Source organism: Xiphias gladius, chromosome 20 (assembly GCF_016859285.1).
Source record: "Xiphias gladius isolate SHS-SW01 ecotype Sanya breed wild chromosome 20, ASM1685928v1, whole genome shotgun sequence".
Taxonomy (NCBI): domain Eukaryota; kingdom Metazoa; phylum Chordata; class Actinopteri; order Istiophoriformes; family Xiphiidae; genus Xiphias; species Xiphias gladius.
This window is the reverse complement of record NC_053419.1, coordinates 16,810,890-16,837,239: the sequence shown is the minus strand read 5'-3', so window position 1 is coordinate 16,837,239 and position 26,350 is coordinate 16,810,890. Positions and strand designations below refer to the sequence as shown.

At 38.6% G+C, this 26,350-nt stretch overlaps 3 protein-coding genes across 3 annotated transcripts; 2 read left to right on the top strand and 1 right to left on the bottom strand.

Annotated features, from left to right (window-relative positions):
• Nucleotides 1-1,530: 1,530 nt before the first annotated feature.
• Nucleotides 1,531-7,911, top strand: cplx4a (complexin 4a). Its single transcript, XM_040158081.1, is given in 5 exon segments — nt 1,531-1,562; nt 2,264-2,437; nt 2,439-2,609; nt 5,172-5,259; nt 7,684-7,911. Coding segments are annotated over 5 exon segments (693 nt in total).
• A 5,307-nt stretch (nt 7,912-13,218) lies between these two features.
• Nucleotides 13,219-15,447, top strand: rx3 (retinal homeobox gene 3). The gene is made up of 3 exons (XM_040157968.1): nt 13,219-13,480; nt 13,772-14,007; nt 15,001-15,447. The coding sequence occupies exons 1-3, from the start codon at nt 13,219-13,221 to the stop codon at nt 15,445-15,447; spliced, it is 945 nt and encodes a 314-aa protein (XP_040013902.1).
• Nucleotides 15,448-17,328: 1,881 nt separating this feature from the next.
• Nucleotides 17,329-19,174, bottom strand: LOC120806576 (gastrin-releasing peptide). The gene is made up of 4 exons (XM_040157882.1): nt 18,929-19,174; nt 18,641-18,817; nt 17,747-17,973; nt 17,329-17,637 (listed from the first exon to the last, which is right to left on the bottom strand). Exons 2-4 carry the CDS (start codon nt 18,792-18,794, stop codon nt 17,584-17,586), a joined length of 435 nt encoding a protein of 144 aa, XP_040013816.1. The 5' UTR covers nt 18,795-18,817; nt 18,929-19,174; the 3' UTR covers nt 17,329-17,583.
• Between the last annotated feature and the right edge of the window lie 7,176 nt (nt 19,175-26,350).

Here is a 26,350-nt window from a genome sequence, read left to right as displayed (position 1 = left end):
TACAGTTCTTACATTTGTAGTTTTACATCCTAATGTTTGAGCACCACTGAAGAAGAGCTGGAAGTTATGTTTATATATCTTTTACAGGTATATAATAGCTTTTTTAATTTCTGCATTTACTGTAGTTAACCCCATTCTTTTTTCAATTACAGGTAACACTTTAACACCTCCAACTTTAGCAGCATGTAAACACATAATAGTTTATAACATGCTATGTAGTTGTGAGCACATATAAGGACATTTTTACACTCAGATTATTTTACAGAATACATTTACATGATTATTTCTGTATTTCTCAACTCATAACTGATGTATGACCGGTTAGCAAAACACAATTTAGCGCAACTGGATTATTACACACACATAAGACCAAGTCCTTAAAGTCAGCTATAAAGCATTTATTAACTTTATACAGTTATGAATGCTTTGTATGAAGAGTTATAGTTATTCACAAATTCATTAATAAACACTTAGAAATGTCTTATCTGATCACTATTACATTATAGAGTTTTTCTAGTGTGTTGTAATAGACTTATAATTGATTAGTGATGCAAAGCTTAATAGAGCGTCACTGTCACATTGACTCTCTGAGCTACTATTAATCCACTGAAAACCCTTTGCCTGGCTGTAACCCCTTCCCTATCTACCATATTTACACTGTACAAAAAAAAAGAGAAAACAAGGTCAAGAGTCTACAGCCGTGCTAGCGGCTCTGTGAGGCTGAACTCAGTCACAGCAGCGCTTTGAGCTAAATGCTAACATAAGCATGCAAACATGCTCTCAGTGACAATGCTAACATGCTAATGTTTAGCAGGTATCATGTTTACCGTGCTCGCCGTCTATTTAGCACTAAGCTAAACGGTGCTAAATAGTACAGCCGAGGCTGATGGGAATATCATCAGTTATTACTTAATTAGGTATTTGGTCATAAACCAAAGTATTGGACTCGATAAAATGTTGATGTTGGCACTACATGAAAAGTCAGGGGATCACCAAAGTCATTAGAATTCATTTTCTGGGAACCGTGATACAAACTTTCACAGCAATTCGTCAAATATTTGTTGAGATGGTTTCCATCTGCACCAAAGTGTCGGAGCAACTGACACTGCCATCGAATATTCAGCAACATTTTTTAGTGGTCCGCTCAGTAGGAAATTACATAAATTCAACTGTGGCTGTTTGTGAAGTGGTGCTGCTAAGTTGTGGCAATATCAAAACTACTGGATTACATTTCCAGCCAAAGGAAACCTGAAAGCTTTTCTGGGATTATGTAGGCATTGAACCAGATTGCTGCACATCCTTCTTTCCTTGAATAACACAGAGCATGGATTACAATACATATATTACATTCTGTAGCATGTACTACAGGTTATTTTATATGTGTAGATATAGCCAAAGTTAGAGCAATGATAATGGAGATCTGAGCTTCCTTGAATCTTTCATATGCTTTAAGTGCTATTTATCAATGATGCAGACCTGCAGAAAGGAACAATAGGCGGAATAGTAGTCTTTTTTTTTTTTTTTTTAATCATGCATATCACTGCCAAAGAGGCTGACAGGAGGCAAAACATATACCTCCTTGCTCTTTCACGTATTCTATTTTCCTTCACTTTCCTAACCCCTCAACCAAAACCTGTTGATTTCAAGAACAAACAAACATGCATTTCACATTTATCATAACTTCAGATATTATAAAACACATCTGATTGCAGATGAGCATTTCTGAAACGTTTCACAGCTCAAAAATAAAAATGTTGGGGTTATCTAGGAGTCCTTCTTCAAGCTTGCAGTTATGATGGAGAGATATGGTGAAATGAAGTCGGAGCCGTCTCCTCCCAGTATCTCATCCTCCTGTCAATCATCCCCCCAATGAACAATAGCACGGCATGAAGGAAGGCTCCAGAGGGGATAAACAAGACTGTAATCCCGCTCCTCTCTCTCTACTCTGCTCAGCAGTATAAGCTGCACACGGGCCAGCCCGTACTTTACTAATATGATTAAGCAACAGTGGGGGAAGCAGCATATGTGTATGGTCACAACCTGAATCCCAAACTATTTCTTATGATCAATGCTGCAACAAGCTCTGCCAAAGAACGCACAAAGTGTCAAAATGAATAAAGACAAAAACATCCAGAAAGGTCTGCATGATTTAAAAATAGAGAGAAAACAGGCCATCTGCCTCTTAGTATAGTGGAGCAGGGAGGATTAAATCCAGATTATGGCCGAGGCAAAACGTTGTGTGTGTGTGTGTGTGTGTATGTAGGTGCGTGTGTATGTGTCTGTTGCTCGTCGTCAGTGTGTCCTTGGCCCCATAGACAAGCAGCAGGTTAGCTAGAGAGCTACCACTGGATTTTGACAGCTATAGGAAGCCAAAGCGGAGGGCACCATAAGGGGAGCAACATCATTTTCATTTAGAAAGCAGACTAAAGAGTCACATAACTCAAGATGGCTTTCTTGATCAAGAGCATGATTGGGAACCCCCTGTCAGGAATGGGTCTTGGTGGTGGAGGTGACAAAGAAGAGGAGGCCACCCCCTCAGATCCAGCCAAAGCAGCGGGGATGACACGGGAGGAGTATGAAGAGTACCAAAAACAGTTGGTGGAGGAGAAGTAAGTAGCAACACGGACAGTACTCCATTATGAATTAATGCCATTGGTCCATGGAAAACAGTATGGCTGCAGATTGTACAATCTGACCTTGACGAGTTGCTATCTACTTCAGCACTGTTTAATTTTCCCTGTTTTGCAACCACACTGAACCATATTATTCACATCCAAAAACCTGGATAAATGTAAATAATTTATAATTTTTCATGTGCATACAATGAGTTTTTGAGAGATGCAGGTGTTGCTGAAGGTCAAAGCATGGTGCCTCCATAGCGGAGCTTTTTTTTTTTTCCAGAATTTTCTACATAATAATCCACTGTGGCTAAAGGTCATGCTGGACCTGGATCAATAATCTGTCACAATCTGTCATCTGTTTCTGCGTCAACAACAGTTATGGGTAACATTTTGAGGGACTTTATAGTTTTAAACACAATCCAATGTGCAGTCGTAAAATGGCAGTTTGATTCACAGTTTGAAAACATGGACTTAAGGGAAATGTTGCAGTATCTGGACTGAAACATGTAAAGGTGGGTCTGTGGTGGTGCAGGAAAGGAAAACAATCAAAGGCCTGCACAATTATATTCATTAAATTATTTTATTAAGATTGCTATTTCCTTTAGCTATTTTGAAAAGGTCCAGATCAACAGACAGTTAGTTTTCCCTTATCTTATATACACATCTATTTTTTTTTAAAAAGAAAAGCATTTTAATATCACTCTTATTTACTTATGGAATATCTTACATTTTCTTTGATAGACTTTTATAACTCTACAATAATATGAGCAGCAAGTAGCTTGGTTTTGTCCACCACCATGTTGCTGTCCACCAATGCTACGGTCAGTTTGTCTTATGCAGGGTTCCAGTTCTTCTCACCAAAGCAGACATTTCAGTAATAAAATGTGCACTTGGCAACAATGTGATAGATCCATCCTGAATTCAATTCTTAAGAAATATTGTAAATAACATTTTCTGTTCAAATTTGACAAATCTGAATTTGGACTTTTGTGAAACGGGGAGATTTTGTAGCATCAGATCCAGTCAGTCTGTATTACATAATGAGATTAATCCGCCCTCTCTACTCTCATGTTTGGGGAATTAATTTATTGTTTTAAAATGACAACATTCTCCACAATTGTAGATTTCTTGGAATGTATTCACATGTACAACTCCTGATGCAGACTAACGTTAGATGGAAATAAAAAAAAAAAAAAAACAGAACATGAAATACTACACTTCACCTTTTAAAAGTTTGAAAGTATCTGTATAATCTGTCTGGTGGTAAAGAGCATTTTAACAAATGTAGAGTTTGTTGATGGTTTGTTAGGATCCTCAGTCCACTTTGTTGTTGTTTCACTACATTTCAAGTTGCCGCATCTTGGCTTGAATTCAAATCTGTTTGACTCAGTCTGGCCTAATAATCCAATTTTTATTAGGCTGAGGGGAAGTACATGAATCTTGCCATGGAAATGCAGGAATATGCAGGGTATCACAAAGTGCAAGTTGTCACATTTACAACAACAAATGGCCTTTGATAAATTAAGCATAACTCAAAGATAAAAACACTTTTTAATAATGAAATAATCAAGAAACATGTTGAAATATTGGTTTATGACAGCTTTAGATTTTGTAAATTTTTACATCCTGATGATATTTACTTTATTATATAACACAGAATACAGTCTCAGTTTGTATTTTATATTCTATGGATATAAGAGGGGATAACCAGTAGTGGCATACCTGAAATTAAACGCTACTGATGCCAATAGATTCAGGGACATACAGTACACCACAGATTGTAAATCTGAGGAATACTTAAAATTTTGCAAACCTGCAAAGTAACCCTGTGAAAAATAAAATTAAAAGTCAATATTTCCTTTGCAACTGTTGGTGAATATTTTAATAAAGTAAGACGGTATCAAATGTTTGAAGCTGTTTGCATTAGAATCTCATGAAATCAACTATAACAAGACACCTATTAGACTACAACATCAGCGTGGACGCTCAAAATACAGTTTTAGATGTTAATAATAGTTGATGGATCCAACCTAAAGCCAATGCACTAATATCCACTAATGGTAACAAAAATATATTTTCTTTTAACTAAGAGCACGTATCGAGACCATATTGGTTAAATTTAAAATGTTACAACAGACTTGGTTACCTGCTAAAATGAAATTCAGGTGACCTGAACCAAAGTTAGGGATGCTGTGACGGGCTAAACTACATCTCTGTTGTTTATCTGATCAGGCTGATGTGTGTTTACATCAGGTTGGATGAAGACACAGTAAAAGCAAAACAGAATGAGACACTGGGAAAGCTTTTTGTTTAATGAAAACCCTACTGTTGAAAACGTCATTATAATGCTCTTGGACCAGTAATGCACTGACGGCAAACAAGAGCTCATGCACCAACACAAGGTCGTAAAATCCTACCTTTCAAGTAGTTTCTGGAAGTAGTTCCTTGCAGCGTTTTTCTCTTTGTATTCTCCGAAAAAGAAATAAATGGAGATAGTATTTTTACTTTAACCGACAAGGGATGTTTTAATGATGTTTATGTCTGTTTCAGGATGGAGAGAGATGCCGATTTCTTACACAAGAAGGCGGAGAGGGCAACACTCAGAGTGTGCCTCAGAGAAAAATACAGACTGCCAAAGGTAAACATCTTAAGGGTTTATATCCCTAACACATATCTTAATATTTAATTTATTACATTATTAATTGCCCTCACTAGGAACACAAAGGCATAATGGTTGTTAATTATTGTAGTTAATTATTTTCAAGGTAACACTTTACTTTAAGCCCTACTGTATTTAGCATTTATAAAACCTCTATAAAAATTATATAAATGCCATAAAACACATCGTAATGTAGTTGTAAACAGATATAAATGCATTTTAAGTGTTCATTAATGTACAGTTTTGTCAACAATTATACCTTCTCCTATGAAGACATATTTTATATTATTAAAACAGTGTTTTACTATATTGTCTTTCATAAAATGTTTCTACACCAGCCTCCACTTATGGGTGCCCCCAGAAGGAGTTATAGTTGTTGACAAATACATTAATAAACACTTATATCTGCTTACAGCTACGTTATAGTGTGTTTTAAACCGTCATAACACGTTTATATACTGCTTATAAATGCTAAATAAGGGGTGTCAAAAGAAAAGTGTGTCCCATCGCTTTAACTTGAGACTTGAGAGCTGCTTCATGGTTTGTTGAGGTTACTTTTAACTAACAGCAGCACCTGGCAGCTGCAGCCTGGACAACAGGAAGTGGAAGCCATGCCAGTAGATTAGTGACAAAGACATTCGTCCAGCGTCCTCAAGACATTAGCCTGTGTGTCCCATATTGCACCTTGAGTCTTATAAAGCCAAATGCCACTGAGCAGGTGTCCCAGGCTCATTAGGGAGCAACAGGCAGTGTAAACTGGCTTTAAGGAAGAACAGCATCTACTTTAGTGGATGTAAACTGAGCAACTGCATGATTTAAAAAGGACTCTTAAAGAGAATTAAGCTGTAATGGAAGGAGCAAAAAAGGTATGTTGGGATTTTATTCAAGCCTTTTAAAGATAAATTCCAGATCAGAGCCTTCTAATCCTACAAATTAATAAAGTGGTGAAGCTTTGCCTGTAATGAACTGTGTTTTTATGGCAAAAGCAAAATCAGTTTCTAATAAAGGTTTTCTAATACCATGATTTTTATTCATCTGAATGCAATGATGACCTTGGCTGCCGAAGGCGTTTCTAATAGTCTCCTGCAACAGACACTCTATTGTTCCGTTTTCTGTGTCAAACAATGCCTACATTTCTTTTCACTGTTTGTCTTTTAAATTGAGATGATGGTAGAAAGCTATACATACAAATGTAATTATTTTCTTGAAATGATGTTTACATCGCATGTCAATTTGAAAAAAACCAAATGACAAAAGCCAAAGTTTCTTTATTAGAGCTGGAATATGCATTTTAAATGGATTTTCAACATCGCAACAATAAGGCACCTAAAGGCCCCCTGTTCTGTTGATTCTTTTCTTTTATCGGGTGGGGGGTTGGGAACACACATACATGCTATCAAGTGTGAGTTAGAAAAAAATAAAAAATTATATAAATAAATACGTGTGTGTGTATATATATATATATATATATATGTTGTCTAATGGAATTATGGTCTCGTGAGACACTATAGTTGATATCTTTAGACTATCGTTGGGATTCAGAGAGGAAAGGCTAAGGCAGGTCCAAGATAATCCCACAGATTGAAGTTTAAAATAGTCACAGTACAGTGCCTATTGTATGACTATCCCAGATATTAAGTTGGCAAGGCTTTAAATTTAGCATTTCTATAGTGCAACAGGACATAAGTGCAGAGATAATATCGTCAAAGGAGACTCGTGTCCTTTGAATGTCCTCGGGTGCAAGACAGATCCTAGAGTTCATCTATGTGTTTTTTGGCTTGTTTGCCTCATTGTTTGTTTAAAATTTGAATTAGAATCTAGCCAAATGGGCTTTGTTTTAAAGTTTTTAATGTGTTACATTAGAACTAATGTAAATCAAAAGAAACAGAAATGTTTTGGAAACCAGGTGGCCAGGAACTAAGCTAATCCTGTAAGAAGCCTTTAAGTCAGCCTTTAGGTTGTTTACTTCTGCAAATGATGATTCAGAGCCATAAATATATAGTGTTTGTTAGGATCGGGGAATCTCTGTTACTTTAGATGTGAACTAATACAATACCAGAGGAAGCAGAAAACATTAAAAGTGCTATTCAGTCTGCTAAAAAAGAGAGATTTGACATATTTTTAAAATCAAAACTGCGGTAAACTGAAAAAAAAAATCTGTTTCATATTGCACTTGTGAAAATTTGAAATGAAGAAATATAGTTGCATAAAACAGAGATGAAATTATTATAAACTAGTTATTATTTTTTTGTTTGGGGCTAAAAGTGTACAAATAAGAAGAGTTACTGTGGTACTCTATAGGTATAAAAACAGACAAGTCCTGTATAATGTAACAACCTCTACTGTCGCGTCTGCGTTTCTGGGCTCTCACCGTGTTTTCTGCCTGACCTTTTTTGTCTGCAGAGCGAGCAGGATGAGAACATGATTGAGATGGCCGGGGACGACGTGGACGTGCCCGAGGAGCTGCTCAAGATGGTGGATGAGGACGCCACGGAGGAGGAGGGCAAGGACTCCATCATGGGCCAGATTCAAAACTTGCAGAACATGGACATGGACCAACTGAAGGAGAAGGCCTCGGCCACCGTCACTGAGCTGAAGAGCAAAGCAGAGGAGAAGTGCTCCGTCATGTGAACGTCCCGTGTTTGAATAATGAGGAAGAATAAGGGAGAAGAAGAGAACACAAGAAAATGAATTTCGACACTTTCTGGGAATCTACAGACCAAGCTGTGTTAAAAAGTCTGGGATTCAGTCACACTGGAAAACACCTACCAAGTATTCACATTTATTATAGGCATTAAAAAGGCAAATCATCTTCCTGAAATAAAAAAAAAAAAGCCTGACCACACCAGGGTGTTAAATTGTTACTGCTACCAGTCTGCATCTGGGATAAGGATATACTATAAAAGTTTCCATGTTAACTTGTCACTGAATGGGTAGTAATGTTCTACATATCTTTGCAATAAACAGAAAATATTTTAAGTCATGTCCAAGTTGCCCCGTCTCTCCCCCATTACTGTTTGCTTTAGATAAATAATGTAGGAAAGTGATTTTCCCTGAACATTCCCAACAAAGTATTTCTTTTCACATCTCTCTCACATGGTCACAGGCCACAATACGTTTCAAAATGCTGATTATTTGTGATATAATGTTCATATTTTCCCGGTTGCTGTAACATGAGACAGTTTAGTCTCTATGACAGTCAAATAATATAATAACAAAATACCAAGACTTGCTTACACAGAACCTTATTCAAGTTAAAAACCAATCCTGTCTGAGTATTTTAACTTTCCTTTTGGTTTTTTTGGGTATTCTAGATTTTTTTTTTTTTTTTTTTGTATGTGGTGTTTGAATTAATTATGATATCTAGATTTTTTTTTCCTTTAAGTGTTATTGCAAAGCAGAAGATCTTCATAAGTCTTGACACGTTTACTGTTACTTTCTCCACATACACAGTTAAGCATTTCGGTAAACCTGAATCATATGCAGAGACGTTTGCAGATTTGCACAAATCATCATTTTAAAATACCGAATAATTTATTCCATAAAAATAAAAACAATGTATATAAACACTGATGAAATATATGGAGGTACTTGGAAATAAGAAAACAAATGTATTGTTCAAATAAAGATGTATATTGAATACATGAACTGTTCGTGTTGTGAAGCTATAAAGCCTCCTCCTGCACACACAATTTAGTTATGTCAGTCCACAAGAACAAATGTTCAAACTTCATGTCTTTACTTTCTTTATGTGTAAATCAGTTATTATTAGTTACAACTATCAAGGATCTTGATTTTGGAAGGACAACTTTTTATGCTTATAACTGTAATGTTGCTGCATGGGGCTTTATGTCTGTATTTCTCATTTCAAAATCCAAGATGGCTTTTACAATGGTCAGCCACATAGAAATTCTGCCGTACAACCACTACCCATATGAGGCTTAATCAACTATGATTAATCCCATTTACCTGAGTCAAGGCTAATGCAGTGACTAAAGAAATGCTGTAGGTCTTAATTTAATTGGGCATTATCCAAACACTTGCTAGGGACGATTAGGCAGAATGAAGGGGGAGGAAGGAAAGAATCCTCAACATTTAGAGTTTCACATGAACCCAAGTGTAAACGGCTGTGGATTTCTAAGGACTAGAGATTACCATCTAATAGGATCAGCATAGCCAAGGTTGTCAGCCTGTGCCCTCTCTCGCTTCCTCTCTCCAGATGAGGATATCTGAGGACAAACTGAAGTCTTGTAATGCTAGATATCTCATTCTTCCTTTTATTGGAAAAGGAACTTAAGCTACCAGCTAGGCAAGTTACACAAGCCCGTCATATCGCTCTTCGAGCGAGGAAAAAAAAGATGCAGACAGTCTCATCCACTCGACAAAAGACTCCCCATCTACTGGAATTTCAAGATGCCTGCACATAAACAGTTGCTAAAATTTATAAAAATATAAAGCTGGAGGTAGCACTGACTAGTGATTCCTAACCAAGGGTAGTGCCAAAAGAAATAATGGTAAAAAGAAAATACCCAAATGATCATTTTAATTTAGCAATTAGGAGAGAAAATGAACTATTTAACTAAAAGTAATGGATAAACATTTCAAATAGCTAGTTAGCAAGCTAAAAGCACTAGAAAAATTGTCAAAATAGTTGTCAGTTGAAATACATAGCTCAAAGTCATGGATAAATGGCAGAAATAGCTAAATGTAAAGGATAAGCGGCTGGAATAGTTAGTTAAATGTAATGGATATACAGGTGAAACAGCTGGCTAAATGTAATGGATACACGACTAAAGTAGCGAGCTAAAAGTAAAAGCGGTCGAAATTGTTAGCTAAATGTAATGGATAAACGGAAATAGATATTTACATTACTCTTAGCTAGCTAAAAGTAATAGTTAATGGTGTTAATGTAACCTTGACCAAACCAACCTAAACACTAATAGTTCCATTATATGAAATGTATATATATACATATTTAAACATTTGTATATAATTAACAGTGTTAAACGACATCCAGTTAAAGATCGGTTCATGTTTGGAAAATGACAAATGGTGTGTATCAGGACGTGCTTGGGTTCGTTATCAACCTTGGGGCTGTGGGGTAGGTCAGTCAGAACAGTTTGGGAACCACCAGCATGAATTCATCTCTCAATGTTGTTGTTATTTCTACTAATTGCCAGTAAGGGGGGGTCACAGCTGTGACACAGTAGCTACACAGACACACCTGTCCGCATACTACTGGTCTGGTTAGGAATCACTAGTCAGAGCTGTACCTTCATATTTTCACAAATTTTAACAATTGTCTGTGTGCAGGCATCTTGAAATTCCAGTGGATGGGGAAACTTTGGTTGAGTGTTCTGGGGCTGTTTTACATGCTTGCTTCATATTTGTCTTCATGCTTCATGCTCTGTTACTCTCCGACACTGGCTTATAATGAAATTTGAGACAATATGGTAGCACTTCCAACTTTTTGGCAACAGTTTTCTGGAAGATCTCTCCCTGCTTCAGCATGACAAAGTGGCCTGGGAAGAGCCCGGAGATCAACATCCAACACCTTTGGGATGAACTGGAGTGATGACTGCGAGCCAGGCCTTAGCAGCCCAACATCCACGCCCAACATCACTAACGCTCTTGTATGGGAGCAAATCTCTGCAGCCCGGTTCCAAAATCTTGTGAAAAACCTTCCCTGAATAGTGACGGCTGTTGTAGCAGTCGGTAATTGCTTATGGGTGTAATGTTTTTGGGTATAAGATTCAGGTTTTGGCCCATAATGTAACTTTTAAGTCCCTTTAAAAGAATAGCGAGACATTTTGGGAAATAAACTTATTCGCTTTCTTGCCGAGCGCTAGATGACATGATTGATACCACTCACATATCTGTATGCTAAATATGAAAGGGAAAATGGCTGCCCGTGGGTAGGAAAATTCACCTGCCAGCACCCCTAGAGCTCACTACTTAACACGTTTTGTAACATCTCATCACAAATTGTCATTTCACCCTTTGGCTTATGTTCGATTTATAAACAAACAAGATAAAATGCGTTAATTGATGAGTGTGAGAAGTGGATTATTGCACCATTGGACAGAGCCAGGCTATCCGTTTCCCCTATTTCCAGTCCTTATACTAATCTAAGCTTACTGGCTGCTGGCTCTGGCTAATTTACTGTACAGGTATGAGAGTGGTATCGGTATTCTCATCTAACTCTTGGCAAGGAAACAAATAAGCATAGTGCCCAAGATGTTGAACTGCTCATTTAAAGTTTCAGTCTCTAATTACAAGTGATCTAAACAGCTTTTTGTTTAGTTTTTTATTGGTATTTATTGAATTTAAGAAATTTTGTCAACGTGTGTGGACAGAGCTGCACACAGGTTCGAGGTTCAGATGATTCCTACTGAAGGAAAAAGACGAGCTTTCATCTGGATTCGGAAGTACATTTGGAAAAGTTGTTAGGACAGAGGAGGAATTATTTTTAAATTGGGTTTTGGGTTGAATTATTTCCAGATTAGCTTGAGAAACCTGCAAGACATTTTCTTTCCTCACTGTCTCTTCATTATCGGTGCTGTGAACACTGGAGGTTATTGTACTGATGCAGACGCTTCGTTCAGCCTGTGCACATGCAACTCTCAAGGCTCAACGGGCAGCTGAGCACTGTGAGCTAATGAGAAAGAAACAGAGTGTTCAGCGATTTACACGGGTCAAAACATGAACGACATTTTAACAATAAACTGAGTGAATTCAGCGAAAACTTTTCCAACACTTTACACAGCTTAGAAACATACGCTCGGTGTGCTCTGCATGTGTGCCATAAAACCTCATCACAGCACATAAGAACAAGAGAAAACAAGACAACATCCTTAAAAGGTTTTTGCTGTAAGAATAAAGTTTTTCATGTATTTGCCTCACAAGTTTTTGGTGTTAACTAAAACAGAGCTAAGTTAACCCCCCCCCCCCCTCTCTCTCTTGGCAAACAAAGGATAAGGTCACCTTCTGTGATTAGGAAAAGCTAAATAGTTTTAAGGGTTTTAACTCTTTTGAGTAAAATAATGTAATCCCCCTTAAGAAGGATTACCACGCTGCTGTCAATCTTTGTTTGCTGTTAAGTGGTTATAGTTATTGTTTGGGCTTTGTTACCCTATTTGACTCAGCACCTGTAGGAACTGGTGAAAGAAACTCCCCATAGTTTAAGTCTGGTTTAGGAATCATTAGGACGCGATCTAACTGAATTTAATGAGCCTAGTAAAGTATTTGAGTTACTTGTATTCAACATGTGTCAGGAGGTGCAATATTTTTCCTTTGGGTCAATAAAACTAATAATTCCTCAACTAAATGAAGTTTCTATTCATTTTGGCAACAATATCTTGACGCTTTGATTAAATACTAAGCTGTCATCTTGCAATCCATGTCCTGACCAGAAATCTTGTAATTATGATTTTGTTGTACCTTAATCTGTTTGCCTAATCTTCCTCTTTTTTTTTTTTTTTTTTTCACAGACCGACATGAACATGACATCTGGAGGAGTGGAAAGATGGTTTTAAGATTTATGTAAGAAGGTTTTAGAGCCAGCATGGACTGATGCACTTGAGATGGGGAGGAGTTAGGGAGGGTGTGGAGGCTGGTGCCTGCACGGGCTCACAGTTACCCCTAAATCCAGCAGGGCCAAATCCAGCAGGGCGTCCTCTCTCTCTGACGTGCAGCGGGGGTGCCGCATGAGCAGGGGGTCGTACAGCAGGCACCACTTTAAAAGCCCCCTCTGAGGATACTCCACAACCACTGAGCAAGGCGGACTTACGGCTGTGTAGCTTGCGCGCACGTTTTCCAACAACCCCATCGGGCTATAATTTGAATTTTACAACTCTACCAAACTCAAGAGAAGCGTTAAGTTTCGGATAGACGCCGGGGAGCGTGCGAGTTGAACCGTCTCTCGGACTCCACCGACCAATGTGGCTCCTTGGATCACCTGCCCAAGTCCCGATGATGGATGAGCGCCTGTCCCCCTCCGCACGCTCCGTCCAGAGCCCGGGGAACCACCCGTCCACAGTCCACAGCATCGAGGCGATACTGGGATTTAAAGAGGACACCATCTTCCATAAGTCAGCCTCCTACAGCGTGACGGAAAAAGTTTTGGTCAAAGGGGCCGAACGCAACGGGAATGTAATTGTGACTCCGATGAAGAAAAATCATTACTCGGAAAGTTTTGACAGTAAGTGTGTTCAGTTTGGCTCCAAGTGTCGGTTTTGGGTGCAAAAATATAATTTAAACCTGCCACGTTTAAGTTTTTAAAGTTTTTAAACCTTTGACCTAAGACTTTTATTTCGTTCTCAAGAGAGACGATTACACTGGCGGTAAAAAAAAAAAAAAAAAAATCTTAAAAATGAATAAATAGATAAACAGCTGAAACTAGCGGAGTTTGACCCAAGGAAGTGCAGTCAAACATGGCCAAACCTTGACCTTTTCGGGGTTCGCTCCTCACGCTCTCCTCCTCCCTCCGCAGGTGTGTGCTGCGCCGGCGGCACCGCGGACGCCCCGGCGTGCCCGGACTCGCCGGACGGGGACGGCAAACTGTCGGACGACGAAAACCCGAAGAAGAAACACCGTCGCAACCGGACCACGTTCACCACCTTCCAGCTCCACGAGCTGGAGCGGGCTTTCGAGAAGTCCCATTACCCGGACGTGTACAGCAGGGAGGAGCTGGCGCTGAAGGTCAACCTGCCGGAGGTCCGAGTGCAGGTATGTCGCACAAACAAAACCACTTTTTTATTTTCATCATCTTTTTTTTTTTTTTTAATCTCATGGTGCAGGCGAGTTCAGACTCATATACTCGGGTTCCAGTCCTGCAGGCTTTCATGATGGCTGCTTCCCAATAATGGCTACAATTCTGTGACCATATACCAAACCACCAAAACATCTGTAATACTTACAATAAATACAGCAACAGGAGATGTTCTCAAAATGACATCTTTATAGGTTTAATGTTTACATATTTCTGGCATAAAAAAATGGGAGAAACATTTTTTAAAATAATAATCAGCTCGCATTATTTGATTTAAAGCTCTACTTACTCTTACTTTGCTCTCTTAAGTATAAAAAAACTGAAACAATTTTTCTTTCTTACAGCCCATTATTTACACATACTTACTTTTCCAGTTCCCCAGTCACTCAAATTGTTTACATTAGTAAAGACAGTGCAATTTTTACTATTGGAATAATTGGTTCAAGAGAACAAAAATGATATTTCATTTATTATTTTTTGTTTTTTTTTTAACACAGAAAAAGATTTTAAATTAATTTTAAAATGTTTGGCTTGCTTCAGGTATGGAGAAATCTTGTCTTTTATCACAAGTTCATAATTGAAAGAAATTGGAAAATTAGAAGTGCAGTCAATTTCTGAAAATATTATTTTGTAACAATCAATCATTATTGATTATCACATTACAATTTGATGCAAAGTGCTTGGTTTAATAGTTTAAATGTTCACTCATACATCTCATACTGCTGTCCTCCACATTTCTAAATGTTTAAATACAATATTATATTTTACATAATGCATTAAAAAGTCTATAGGTTTTTAAGCTTTAAATGTGTGTTCTCTCTCTCTGTCTATTGTGTGTGAATCTGTTGACCTGGATGACGAGCTGCTGCATACAGTCGCCTTCGCAGGGATAATTAAAGTGTGTTGAGTTGAAGTGAATTGAAAACAAAGATCCTCCTCCTTCTTTTCAGGTATGGTTCCAAAACCGGCGGGCCAAGTGGCGTCGGCAGGAGAAGCTGGAGGTGAGCTCCATCAAGCTCCAGGACACCTCCTCCTCGCTGCTCTCCTTCAGCCGCTCGCCCACCAGCTCCCTGGGATCCGGTCTGCAGCTGGACCCCTGGCTCTCCACCCCCATCACTACCTCCACCTCCCTGCAGTCCCTCCCGGGCTTCATCAGCAGCTCGCAGGGCCTCCCGGGCACTTACACCCCTTCTCCTCCCCCATCCATGCCCTCTTCCTTGCCGGCCTCCTTCCTCAACTGCCCAGCCCTGGGACACAGCCCTCACCTTCCCCACATCAGCTCTATGTGCCCCCCACCCCCGGCATACCAGTGCTCTGCTGATCCAAGGAATTCCAGTATTGCCTCACTGAGGATGAAGGCTAAGGAACACATTCAGTCTATTGGGAAGACATGGTGATGGCGAGTGGAGGTCAAAAATTGGCATCAAGAACCAGAGTACATCTGTGGCATCTTTTGAAAAACTGACTCCATCCTCCTGAGGACGGGATTTTATTATTTTGGAAGTTTTAAAAAGTGAGAAGCGCGGCTGACATCCAGGATTAGAGACATCTTCATCTCTTGAACGTGAGCTTTTGAAAAGCTTTGACACTAACTGTGACATTACTGTAAAATATGGAACTACTGATAATTCAGAGTTTTTCTGGTGTTTTTCTTCTCCTTTATCTTCTTTGCAAGCTGTTTTTACTGTAAAGTTTTACTCTCATTCAGACCAGTCTCCTTCTTACCCAGTGTTATGTTGCCAATATAACAAATACAGATCCCATTTCTACCCATCAGTATGTATTTATTCTACTGTTGTAAATGGAGCACTCCTCATTCTGGTTCATTCCCTCCTGCTGGTTTTTGGACCCAAGTTCGTGGTTTTCACCATGACAGATTTATCGAATGTGAATATTTTCTCTATACAATAAACTTTCTATGTAAAATCAACAAAGAAAAATAACGACTGATCAAGTTTTCGCAGACTATTTGTCACATGTGAGGCACGCAGATTTGTCAGAAAAGTCTGGAATGACTGTGACACACAAGGAAACACATAGCAGCTGTATGAGCTGTAGTTAATCTGCCAATCTCAAATTTATGTAAAAATACCGTATGTAAAGCATCATTCCTCTGTCATGCTGCAGACAGAAGGCACAGTAGATGGAAACTCAGCAGAAACCAATATGGAAAATTCTGGATATAGCTCCCCCTAGTGGTGGATGACTATCAGGCTCGGGGATAAAGGCATTGTTCAGAAGGAGCAATAAGACAGATGCTACATTAAATGCTAAACTAGTGATGCACGGAAAATGTATGAGGTTTTCAGCTGTGAGGTTTCCAAAACGATTCTCTTGTTTCATACTACAGAGAATTTAAAAATGCCGTCTAAAACCCTCCAATGTTGAATGCAGATTTTACCATTTTCATCACTGGCTGAAGCATTGCGGGCTCAAAGAGGCCCTCCCAGCCTACTGCAAATGCACCTTTGGATCAAAAAAAAAAAAGGTCACCTGAATCTTTTTAATATGCCAGCTTAGAATTCAACATTTACTTTAAATTAATAAACATGGAGGATGTGTTTTAAAGAAGCATCTTCAACTCCCAGACTTGCTCTCTGCGTTTTAGAGAATGAGTTTGTCAACCAACCTATTTCTTCCTCATTAAGTTTTGTTAACTTTATCTAGTTCGCTCCTGGGATTAGAGTCATAATGATGGTGTGAGAATGGCTCGCACCTCTATTGTTCCCAAATCCCCCGTGACAAATGAGGGAAGAGTAGAGTAGACTAGAGCAGAGAAAACTCTCCTTCGGCTTTTAGAGAAAGATGTGTGTAACTGAGTTGTTTCAATTAGCATTTCCTGTTGTCCACAACCCCTGAAGGCTAATAATAGTCCCCATCATCATCTATGCTGCTGTCCTAAATAGACACTGGAGTGTGTTTGTGTCTCTGTGTGTGCGGTAGTATGTGTTTCTTCCTTCTGATGAGAAAAAGCAGCATCAAGGCTAATTGAATTGACCAAAAACTTAATTTGGTTATCCGCTTTCATCTGTAATTATGATCACGTTAACCCTTCATACTTTAATGATAAGATGCTCAAAATGTAACATGGAAACCGCAGATGCTCTTAAAATATATATGTTGCGCCATCTGGTGGTACAAACCACTTACTGTGCTGGTGGAGTGAACATGACAATTAACATTACATATTCTCAGACAATAACATGACTGTGTAAAGCGTGATAAATATCACTGACCACTTAACAGAATGGTGTGCAAAGCATGATTAGACATCCACATTGCGGTTATCACATCATTAAATTTATTCAGATTTTTGGCTTATGTAACATTTAGTTTTCTGGTCAGTCTGTACTCAAACTGCTGCATGATATAATCTGCGTATTAGAAATTGGAAATTACTGATAAAATAAACTTCTATTGGGTTTCCAGCATAGCTTTACAGCAGAAAAAACTTTTCAGTATGGATATGTGATTACAGGGCAGATGTTTAGTGGATAAGGACATCTGTTTTTGAAACAGAATCCGTCTTTTCTTCAGGTGGAGTCATTGTGTTGCAGTTTCAAAGCCAGAAGAAGCACGTCTGACATCTATAATGCAGTGATGAAATGGAGAAATACATGTAACCTGAGCATCTTATGAAACACTTGAAAGATCACTAATAGACACATAAATATGAGTTAAAATCCACAGACTGACCTCTCTGAGATATTCGTCTCTGTCCTCTTCTTTCCGGCCGCTCCGCAGTCGAAGCAGCGTGTCTGCAGAGTGTGGCTTCATCTGTTTTTGGTTCTTTTGTTGCACCGGAGCCTCCATCAGACGCTGGTCCCGGTCCAGCTGTGTGACCCCAGCTGCTTCCGAGGGTTTGAGGTTCGTCTCCTGCCGCTCAGGCAGGCTCTCAATGCTCTTCTTTCCCATCAAATGACCTGGGGAAGTTGGACAGAGATGCATGACGATTGAGATCTGTGTTTGGTCAGTCATACCCTGATTAATTATATTTGGGTTAACCAACATTGTGATAGGTCCTTGTCTGTGATTGCACTGTTGTGTAACCACATACTTGACCACATATCAAGGCTGAATGGTTGGAAAACTATCTAATGCAATGTATTCAGTGTGTGTTTCCCATGAAACAGCTTTCTTCTCCGAAAGAGGTACGTCATCTTATTTTACTTCAATTTACTGTAATTTTATTTTTCTTTCGTTGACCAGTCCAGCGTGAGCTGGGAAAAAAACCTACATGTCTATTACATGAACAGGAGTTATGAGAGCTGAAAAACAAGACGTCAAGATCACTGCATTATTATTATTATCATTGCTATTGGTAATAGTAGTATCAATGTGCAACTGTTATTGTTATTAGTGAGCAAAGATGTACTCAAAAGAGTATTAGTGCTGTAAAGCAAACAGGATTTGGATTTCTAAAATTCAGCAAATGTTTAGGCTAAAATACTTCTGATCCACTTTTGATGCAGGATATAAACTGAAATTCCCCTTAAGTATTATAACTTATCAATGTGCATATTTCCAGATAATTTCAATGAAATCGACACTTCTTATTATTTTATAAGAAATATTGAATTTTCCCCTTACCTACTGCCCAGTGATTGCCGCGTGGGTACATTTTCCCAACAGCTGCTGCCGGACTCTCTGAGCAGTGCAACATACAAGGTGTCGTAGCCAGAATGATCAGAATTGGCCACACCGGTCTGCAAGTCCATGAACAGCACAGGCACCGTCCGCCCATGTTATCAGAGACAAATGTCAGATCTATAAACGAAGGTAAATCGATCCTTAGTTGCAGTTAATCAGCCTGATTCAACTCTAGAACATCTCCACCATAGTTAATTTTTTTTTTTTTTTTTTTTGGCGAGCCGATACCGCAGAGGGCGAAGGGGGCGTCCAGCTGCAGACTTGTTGAAGTTACACTCCCGATGCCTCTGGTGGAGACGACTAACGATGAAAGTTGAGCGCCCCGCCTGATAACGGCTGTGCGTCAGCGGGTGTTTTTAAAAGTAGCAGGGTATCAGGAGGAGAAAGTCATGATGGCAAATTACCATCGATAGCCTGCAATTATTGTTGCTGGCTATTGTTTGTCCCGAGATTGCAGGGTGACTGCGGGAGGGGTCAACGTCATTTCACGATGTGAGCAATTGCTTACGTCTCAACAAGCATGGGGGTTGCAATAGCCAGTGGTATTCAGACAATTTACTTAAGCAAAAGTAGCCACACTAGGGTGTTAAAATACTCTGTTACAAGCAAAAGTTCTTCAATCAAAAATTGTGAAGCATTTCCAGCGAAATGTGCATAAAGTATGAACAGTATTGATCGTGCAAAATGGCTCCTCTCACAGTGCTATTAGTGCACTAACATGGAAGGATTAGTCCTGAGGAATTACCATTTCAGCAGCAGTTTAATGCTGAGGCCGGCTGAGGTGGAGCTCACTTGAGATGTTTTGAACTGGTGATATGTCTTATATGTAAAACTGTAATCGAAAATTTAACTCAAGCTGTCAGATGAATAGCAGAGTAAGAAAGTTCAATGTTTCAGTCTGAAATGTAGTGGACTAGAAGTAAGTGCATAAAGTGGAAGAACTCAAGTAAAGTACATGTGTCTAAAAATTGTAGGCTTCTCGGACCCGCGATGGCCATTTAAAAAAAAAAAAAAATCTTTTTTGTTCCACACATTCTTCCTTGTCAAAACCAAAACCTGCCGCCTACATTTCCCACAATGCAACTGAACCGCCCACAGTGGTTTCAGGGATTCAGGTGCTTTGTGCTAGTGGCAGCTAGTGCGCCCCAAGCCTCTAACCTCTAAAGTAGAGGGCCACATCGGTCTTGTGAGCTCACTTCTTTTTAACTGCACACCACCAGATTTTTTTCAGTTTCGAACTTGCAGTCTTCCGACCCATCTGATGCTGACTCAAGTGACGTCATTTGAGCAGTTTAACCTTTTTTATCACAGCTCCCTCTAGAGCCACAAAGGAATTTGTACACGTTTTTTCACATATGCACTAGTAGGCTAGTCCCCAAGAACTGCAAACATACTTTGCGATGTGTGAACTCCATCAATCTGTAAACTGTAAAGTTCAGTTCTCTAGTTCTGGTTAGTGCAACACAGCTTGTGAAAATACTTGTATAACGTCCCCTGTGTCATGGTGGAGTTTTGTTTAGGCCGTCAGGGTTAGCCCCGCACTGGCTACATGACTCTAACAAAAGAGCCTGTGTGACAAAGTATACATTTACAGCACCAGGCAAGGAATGTCTAATGACAAGATGCTATTGGTTGCATTATGGGATATGTAGGAATCAGTGATTTTGGAGCTTGTCCCATACCAGTAGATATATCTCAGCTGCTTTCTGCTTCAATTTCAACCATTCTTTTTAAGAAATATATGTCTCTTGTAAGTCTCCCATCTTCATGGAACAGCAACACTAAGTCACTGCAATATCCCTTTAAGTGCATTAGTTGAGTAAATGTGCTGGTAAATGTCAACTAATGTTACATTCCTCCACTGGAAATACAACAGCATAAAAATACTCTGTTAGTAAGTAAAGGTCCTTTCAGTCCATTCAAAATTTTACCCAAATAAAAGTACAGATATATCATCTGCATAAAAAGTAAAAGAGCTCATCATGCAGAGTGGCCCCTTTCAGGACGCTATATTAATATATATTATATCATGGGGTTATATTTATAATTAATTAATATGTTGCCAAAATTTAATGTGTTTACTATGTAAGATCTTAATCTTAGCTGTCAGATAATGGTGTAAAAAATGAAATATTTCTATCTCTGAAAGGTATTGGCGTTGAAGTATGAAGTATAATTGAATTGTAAATTCTCCACTGAAGCACAAGTGCTTCAAAGTTGCACTCAAGAAACGGCCGAGGCAGACGGCTGCTCACCCACAGCTGCTCGAGGTTTCTTCCCATTAAAAGGGTGTTTTTCCTGTCGCTAAGTGCTTGCTCATGAGGGAATGTTGGGTCTCTGTAAATAATATTATAAAGAATAAAGTCCAGACCTGCTCTATATAAAAAGTGCCCCCAGATAACTTCTGTTATGATGTAATTCTATATAGAAAATGGTAATAATATAATAAAGTACATTGCTTGAGTAAATGTAATTAGTCACTTTCCACCACTGGTAATACCACAGTGTATAAATATATTGATACAAGTAAAAGTCCTTACAGTCATGTCAAAAGCTTACATGAGTAAAAGTGCAGAAGTTTCATCACCAAAATGTACTTAAATTATTAAAAGGGAAAGTATTCATCATGTAGAATGGCCCCTCTCAGAATATCACTACTATATTATATTATGAAATTATATTACTGCTGAATTAAAATGTTGCCAGCTTGTTAACTATCTAAAATCTTTATCTGCAAAGTAAGGAGTTGGAACTATAGCTGTTAGATAATGGAGTAAAAAGTGTTATATTTGCCACTGACGTACTGGGGCAGGAGTGTAAAAGCAGCAATCAAGTAAAGTACCTTACATAATGTACCATACTAAAATAAATGTACTATGTTATTGTCCACCACTGGCCATGGACTGGATTTAACTAATGAGTGTTTAACTCAAATGGCGAGGGAAAACCTGCTAACAAGAAGCCAATAAATCAGAATAGCATAACAATGAACAGCAGAATAATATATAGTGTAATCTAATGACGCAGACATTTCTGAGAACCGATAAAGTGACTTCAAACCACAACACAAAAAGACATCCGAAAGCTTTTCTTTAAAAAAAACCCCTGAGCTGTACACAACACCAGTTTCTTTTGTATATGTTTCTGCACTCTTACGTTGTCTCTTTATTTTATGTCTGTTGATTCTGTTTTTGTTTTTTATTTTTTATTTTGGAGCGATCTTCACTTGTGAAAAGCATTCGCTTGCACCCGAGCAACTTTCTAAACATCACTTTGTTTTCAGAGCAGAGGAAATGACGCAGAATTTAAAATATCAACACTGATTGCGAAGGAACACAGGTCAAACAAGATGCCATGAATTCTGCAGAAAACACCTGTTGTGTGCTCAGTAACAAGAATTTGACAATGCAGCATATGCCAACTTTTTGTGTATAGTCTATAGTCTTTTGTGTATCATTTATCGGTACAGCTTATTGCAGTGTACTGAGCCCTCTGGAAAGGTCAACAGTGTGAACTAAGCAGTCCTCACACAAAGTTAAGCACCCGCACATGTGCCCGTGTGAAATTCTCATACTTGACTGATCCCTTTCATGACAGTATTGACATACATATTGCTGGAGGAAGAGAATAAATGAGGACAGATAAGGAGGCCATGCGCTCGTCCGTGTGTGCTTGCGGGTAAGAGGCATTTTGTGTTGAAAAGGTTGAAGGTTTTCCTCTGCATATTGTAAGGTCACAACCCCACAAACATCCCGGCAGGATAATAGAGAGTATCTCTGGCTCATAACGTTTCTGATCCTCATCCAAGGTTTGACCTTAACAAAACAGAATGAGTCACCTATGGTCAAAGGGCAGCGACAGGTAGGACACACCGAGCAGTGCCATCTAAAATATTTGTTGTTTTAGTTTTATGTGAGACAACAAGATCCTGTGCACGATCGTGTACCAAGAAAATGTCTCGAGAAACCTCGAAATACAAGGAATATGTAAATGTATAGCTGCATCACAAGAATGTGTGTGAGTTTATCCCCCTAAAATCATAGATGAAACTGCTAATAAAATGGTCTGTTTTATGTTTTATTAAAGTGTAATACCCTAAAAGGGTTATTTTCATAAATATAATTGAAAAGAACTGCTCTCTTATAACATTGACTTAAAAAGAATAAATGACTAAGACTTCAAAAATGTCAAACATACTGCACAATGAAGGTATGAACTTGGGGTTACCACATACTGAGAGGCCAAGGAACTTTTACTCTTTCACCCACTAATAACAGCCTTTCATGTCTGATTGCCCGACCTTCATCACCTGCACTAGAGACCACTGAAATCATTTCAAGCCATATAATTAAACCAAATCGAATTAGTTTGAAAATGTAAATAAGTATGATTGGCTGCGTCATGCAGCCTTTTGCAGGTAGAGGCCGGTAATTATAACTTTTGACTGAAGGAAGTGAGCTGCAAAGGTTTTACGGCCTATAGTCACGTATGAAAACCGTTGTTCTTCATACATTGGTATCCCCTGATGCTCATAACTGCAGAAATTAATTAAGAGTAATCTTAAAAAGAAGAATAGGGACAATACTTTAGTACAATAACTCCAAATGTAAAATCCTTTTTTACGCTTAACTCCATTTGTTGGGACTAGTGACACCAGATGGCACTGTGGGGTGAATTTAGGGAGCGTTCAGTCAGTGTTTTTTATGATGAGTTCTGTGCTGTGATGAAAGGTGGTTCCATAACCTTAGTTTTGAGTATTATATTACATTTGCATCTATATTATTATATGATGTGAAACGTATCTAAAAGCATGAAACTATGTATTTTACTCAAATTTAACTTGTGTTTAGAATTTATCAATAAATATTACTAATAAATTGTGTTATTATTATCTCTGTTAACTAATCATAAGTTATATTAGCACATAACATACAATTAGGTACATAAGTATTTGGACAGTGACATAGTTTTTCTGTACCGATCTGTACACCACCACAATGGATTTTAAATGAAGTAGTCAACATGTGACTGAAGGGTAGACTTTCAGTTTCAATTCAAGCAGTCACATCATCAATAAACACCAGTGACCCAGTTCCATTGTCAGCCATACATGCCCATGGCATAACGCTGCCTCCACCATGTTTCCCATCATTCTGGCACAAATTAATCTTCGTTTCATCTGTCCAAAGAATCTTTTCCCAGAACTGGGCAGGCTTTTTTACAGGTTTTCCTCGTGATAAACCCTCTGTATTTACATTCATGAAAGCGCAAGATTTCATCCACTTTACATTCTTCCAGGCCTTTTTGTGTTGATGAGCTCACCAGTGCATTCCTTCATTTTTGAAAATGTACCAAATTGTTGGTTCGGCCCCTCCTAGTTTCTGCCATCTGTCTGATGTGTTTCTTTTGTTTTTTCAGCCTAATGATGGCCTCCTTCGTTTGAATCAACACCTCTTTGGACCAGATATTGCAAGTTCCCATGAACAGCTACCAAATGCAAGTTCAACACTTGGGACCGACTCCAGGTCCCCCCAACACACACACACACACACACACCCAACCCCCCAGAGGCTTCAGGCTGATTGACTCATTTCATGTAGCCTGCAACAGAGTGTACAATAACTGATGTCATGCTGAAAATCTCTTTGTATTTGTGAACTCTGAAAATAACGATCTTTCTGTTTTCTATTCATACTATTCATTCTTTTCAAATGTCATATGATACATTAAGTGCTATGACTGTGGTGTCATGGCCGTAATAATTAGACTTTATGAAAAGTAAAATGAGCCATTTAAGGGAGGCCTATCAGCCAGAAAGTGTAATTTAAAATGGACAGTTTGCCATTATGAGATCTTTGCTGTTCATCACAGTTTTGACTAAATCACTTGGCAGCTGTCCAATCAGGGACCTCGAAGGTAGCGCTGGGATTTAAAGAAAAATATTACTTTACTTTCATATTGTTACCCAAGAGACAGAGAAGGAGTGAGTGTATATCCTTGTGTTACAAATGGGTTTTTAAAAGTCAACTGAGTACAAATTCCTTTTGTTTAAAGGACAGGTTTAATCCCTTAAAATACAACCTTCTCCTTATAATCCCCTTTAAAGTTGGGAAATTCATCTTATTCCACACTATCTGACAGTATCACATACACTGTATATTGTGAGTGAAATGTTCAAACCCAAGACTCCATGTTTTTATTACTGCAAATATTCTAGGTGCCCTGGACATCATTTGATACAAATTTCCTCAAATGTTCACTTTGGGATCGCTGCTGAGGCAGAGCCACTGAAGAGGTTAAACGAATGGCTCCCAACCTGCGGGTCTTGTCCTTCCCAATAGCCGATAACATAATTAAAGGTATTAGAAATTAATCCCTGTTTCCGTTACACAAAATTGTTTATCCTAGTGACTTTTCTGGAATTTTTGCTTTTTTTTATTGGATTTTATTTACAGGATATTTTGACCACTTCTGGCCTCTAAAAAAAATTGACTTGCTCACCGCTCTCTGTCTGCTAACCTGCTTCATTACAAGGTAACAAGTCAAACATGTTGCAAACCAGTGGTTTAAATTGAGCCTAAAGGCAATCGGGGAAAATGCCTATCAGGATTATGTTTTTGATTACACAGGAAATTATGGAGATAATATTAGGATTATGCACTTTTTACAGGGCTAAAGAATACTAAACCTTTTTTTGTTTAGACAAATAATACTACTGATACTATACATACGCCGTGATATTCTATAATCGCATGATATAGCTAATCAGGACTATCTGAGTGACATTTATCACGTTCCTTTAAAAGTTCTGAAGTTAAGCTTTCCAGTGATACAACCGAATATGCTCATCTTATGCATGAAATTCGGGAAATTCGGGAAAACGAGATGGCAAGCTTGCAGCAGCTTCCCTTTGCTGTTTATAGCTCACATCAATGGAGGCAGCGTGACGTCATATGACTGTGTGTCCGTTAGGGGTGGGGAGCACGGCAACCTCAGCCTCCTCTCTGAATCTGTCACACTGTATAGAGGCAGGAGGCACCATGAGGGCCTTTATTGATATATATGCACATCTCCAACTGCCTTACAGTGTATAAATTTGTGCTGTCTGATGAATAAATCTGGCATGGTCCTTTACATAATGAGGGGTAATTAGTTTATGCTGCAGCATTCATGGCTGCATTTGACAGGTCTGCCAGATGTATCAAGAACTGATAGCAGGCCAAAGAGAGACAGCCTTATTCTGCTGACAGCCTCTTTCTGCAGTCTCCAAGGTAGGTCATCAAATATTTGATTTGATCATGTTTTGTTCAGCAGTTTATCTATCACAAGTACTGTCATGTGAAGGTATCTTTTGATTTATTACCTTGTTTTATTGATGCACACTTTCTGTGTCAGTACACTGTTTTGTGGGCTACATGAATAATGAAATCAGGACAATTTTACTCATGTTTGCAGTTGTGAAATAGCACGGAATGAATTAAAAATGTTTACAAGTGTAGGAGAACATGATACCATTACAGTATGTGTTGTGTCGTACGCTTTTAAACTGAAAGGTAGCCTTCTTCTCTTTTCCATTCAAGTGAATGGGAAAGTGGTATCAGACTTTTGGGCCCCACTGTGTGTTTATATACATACATATATACATATATA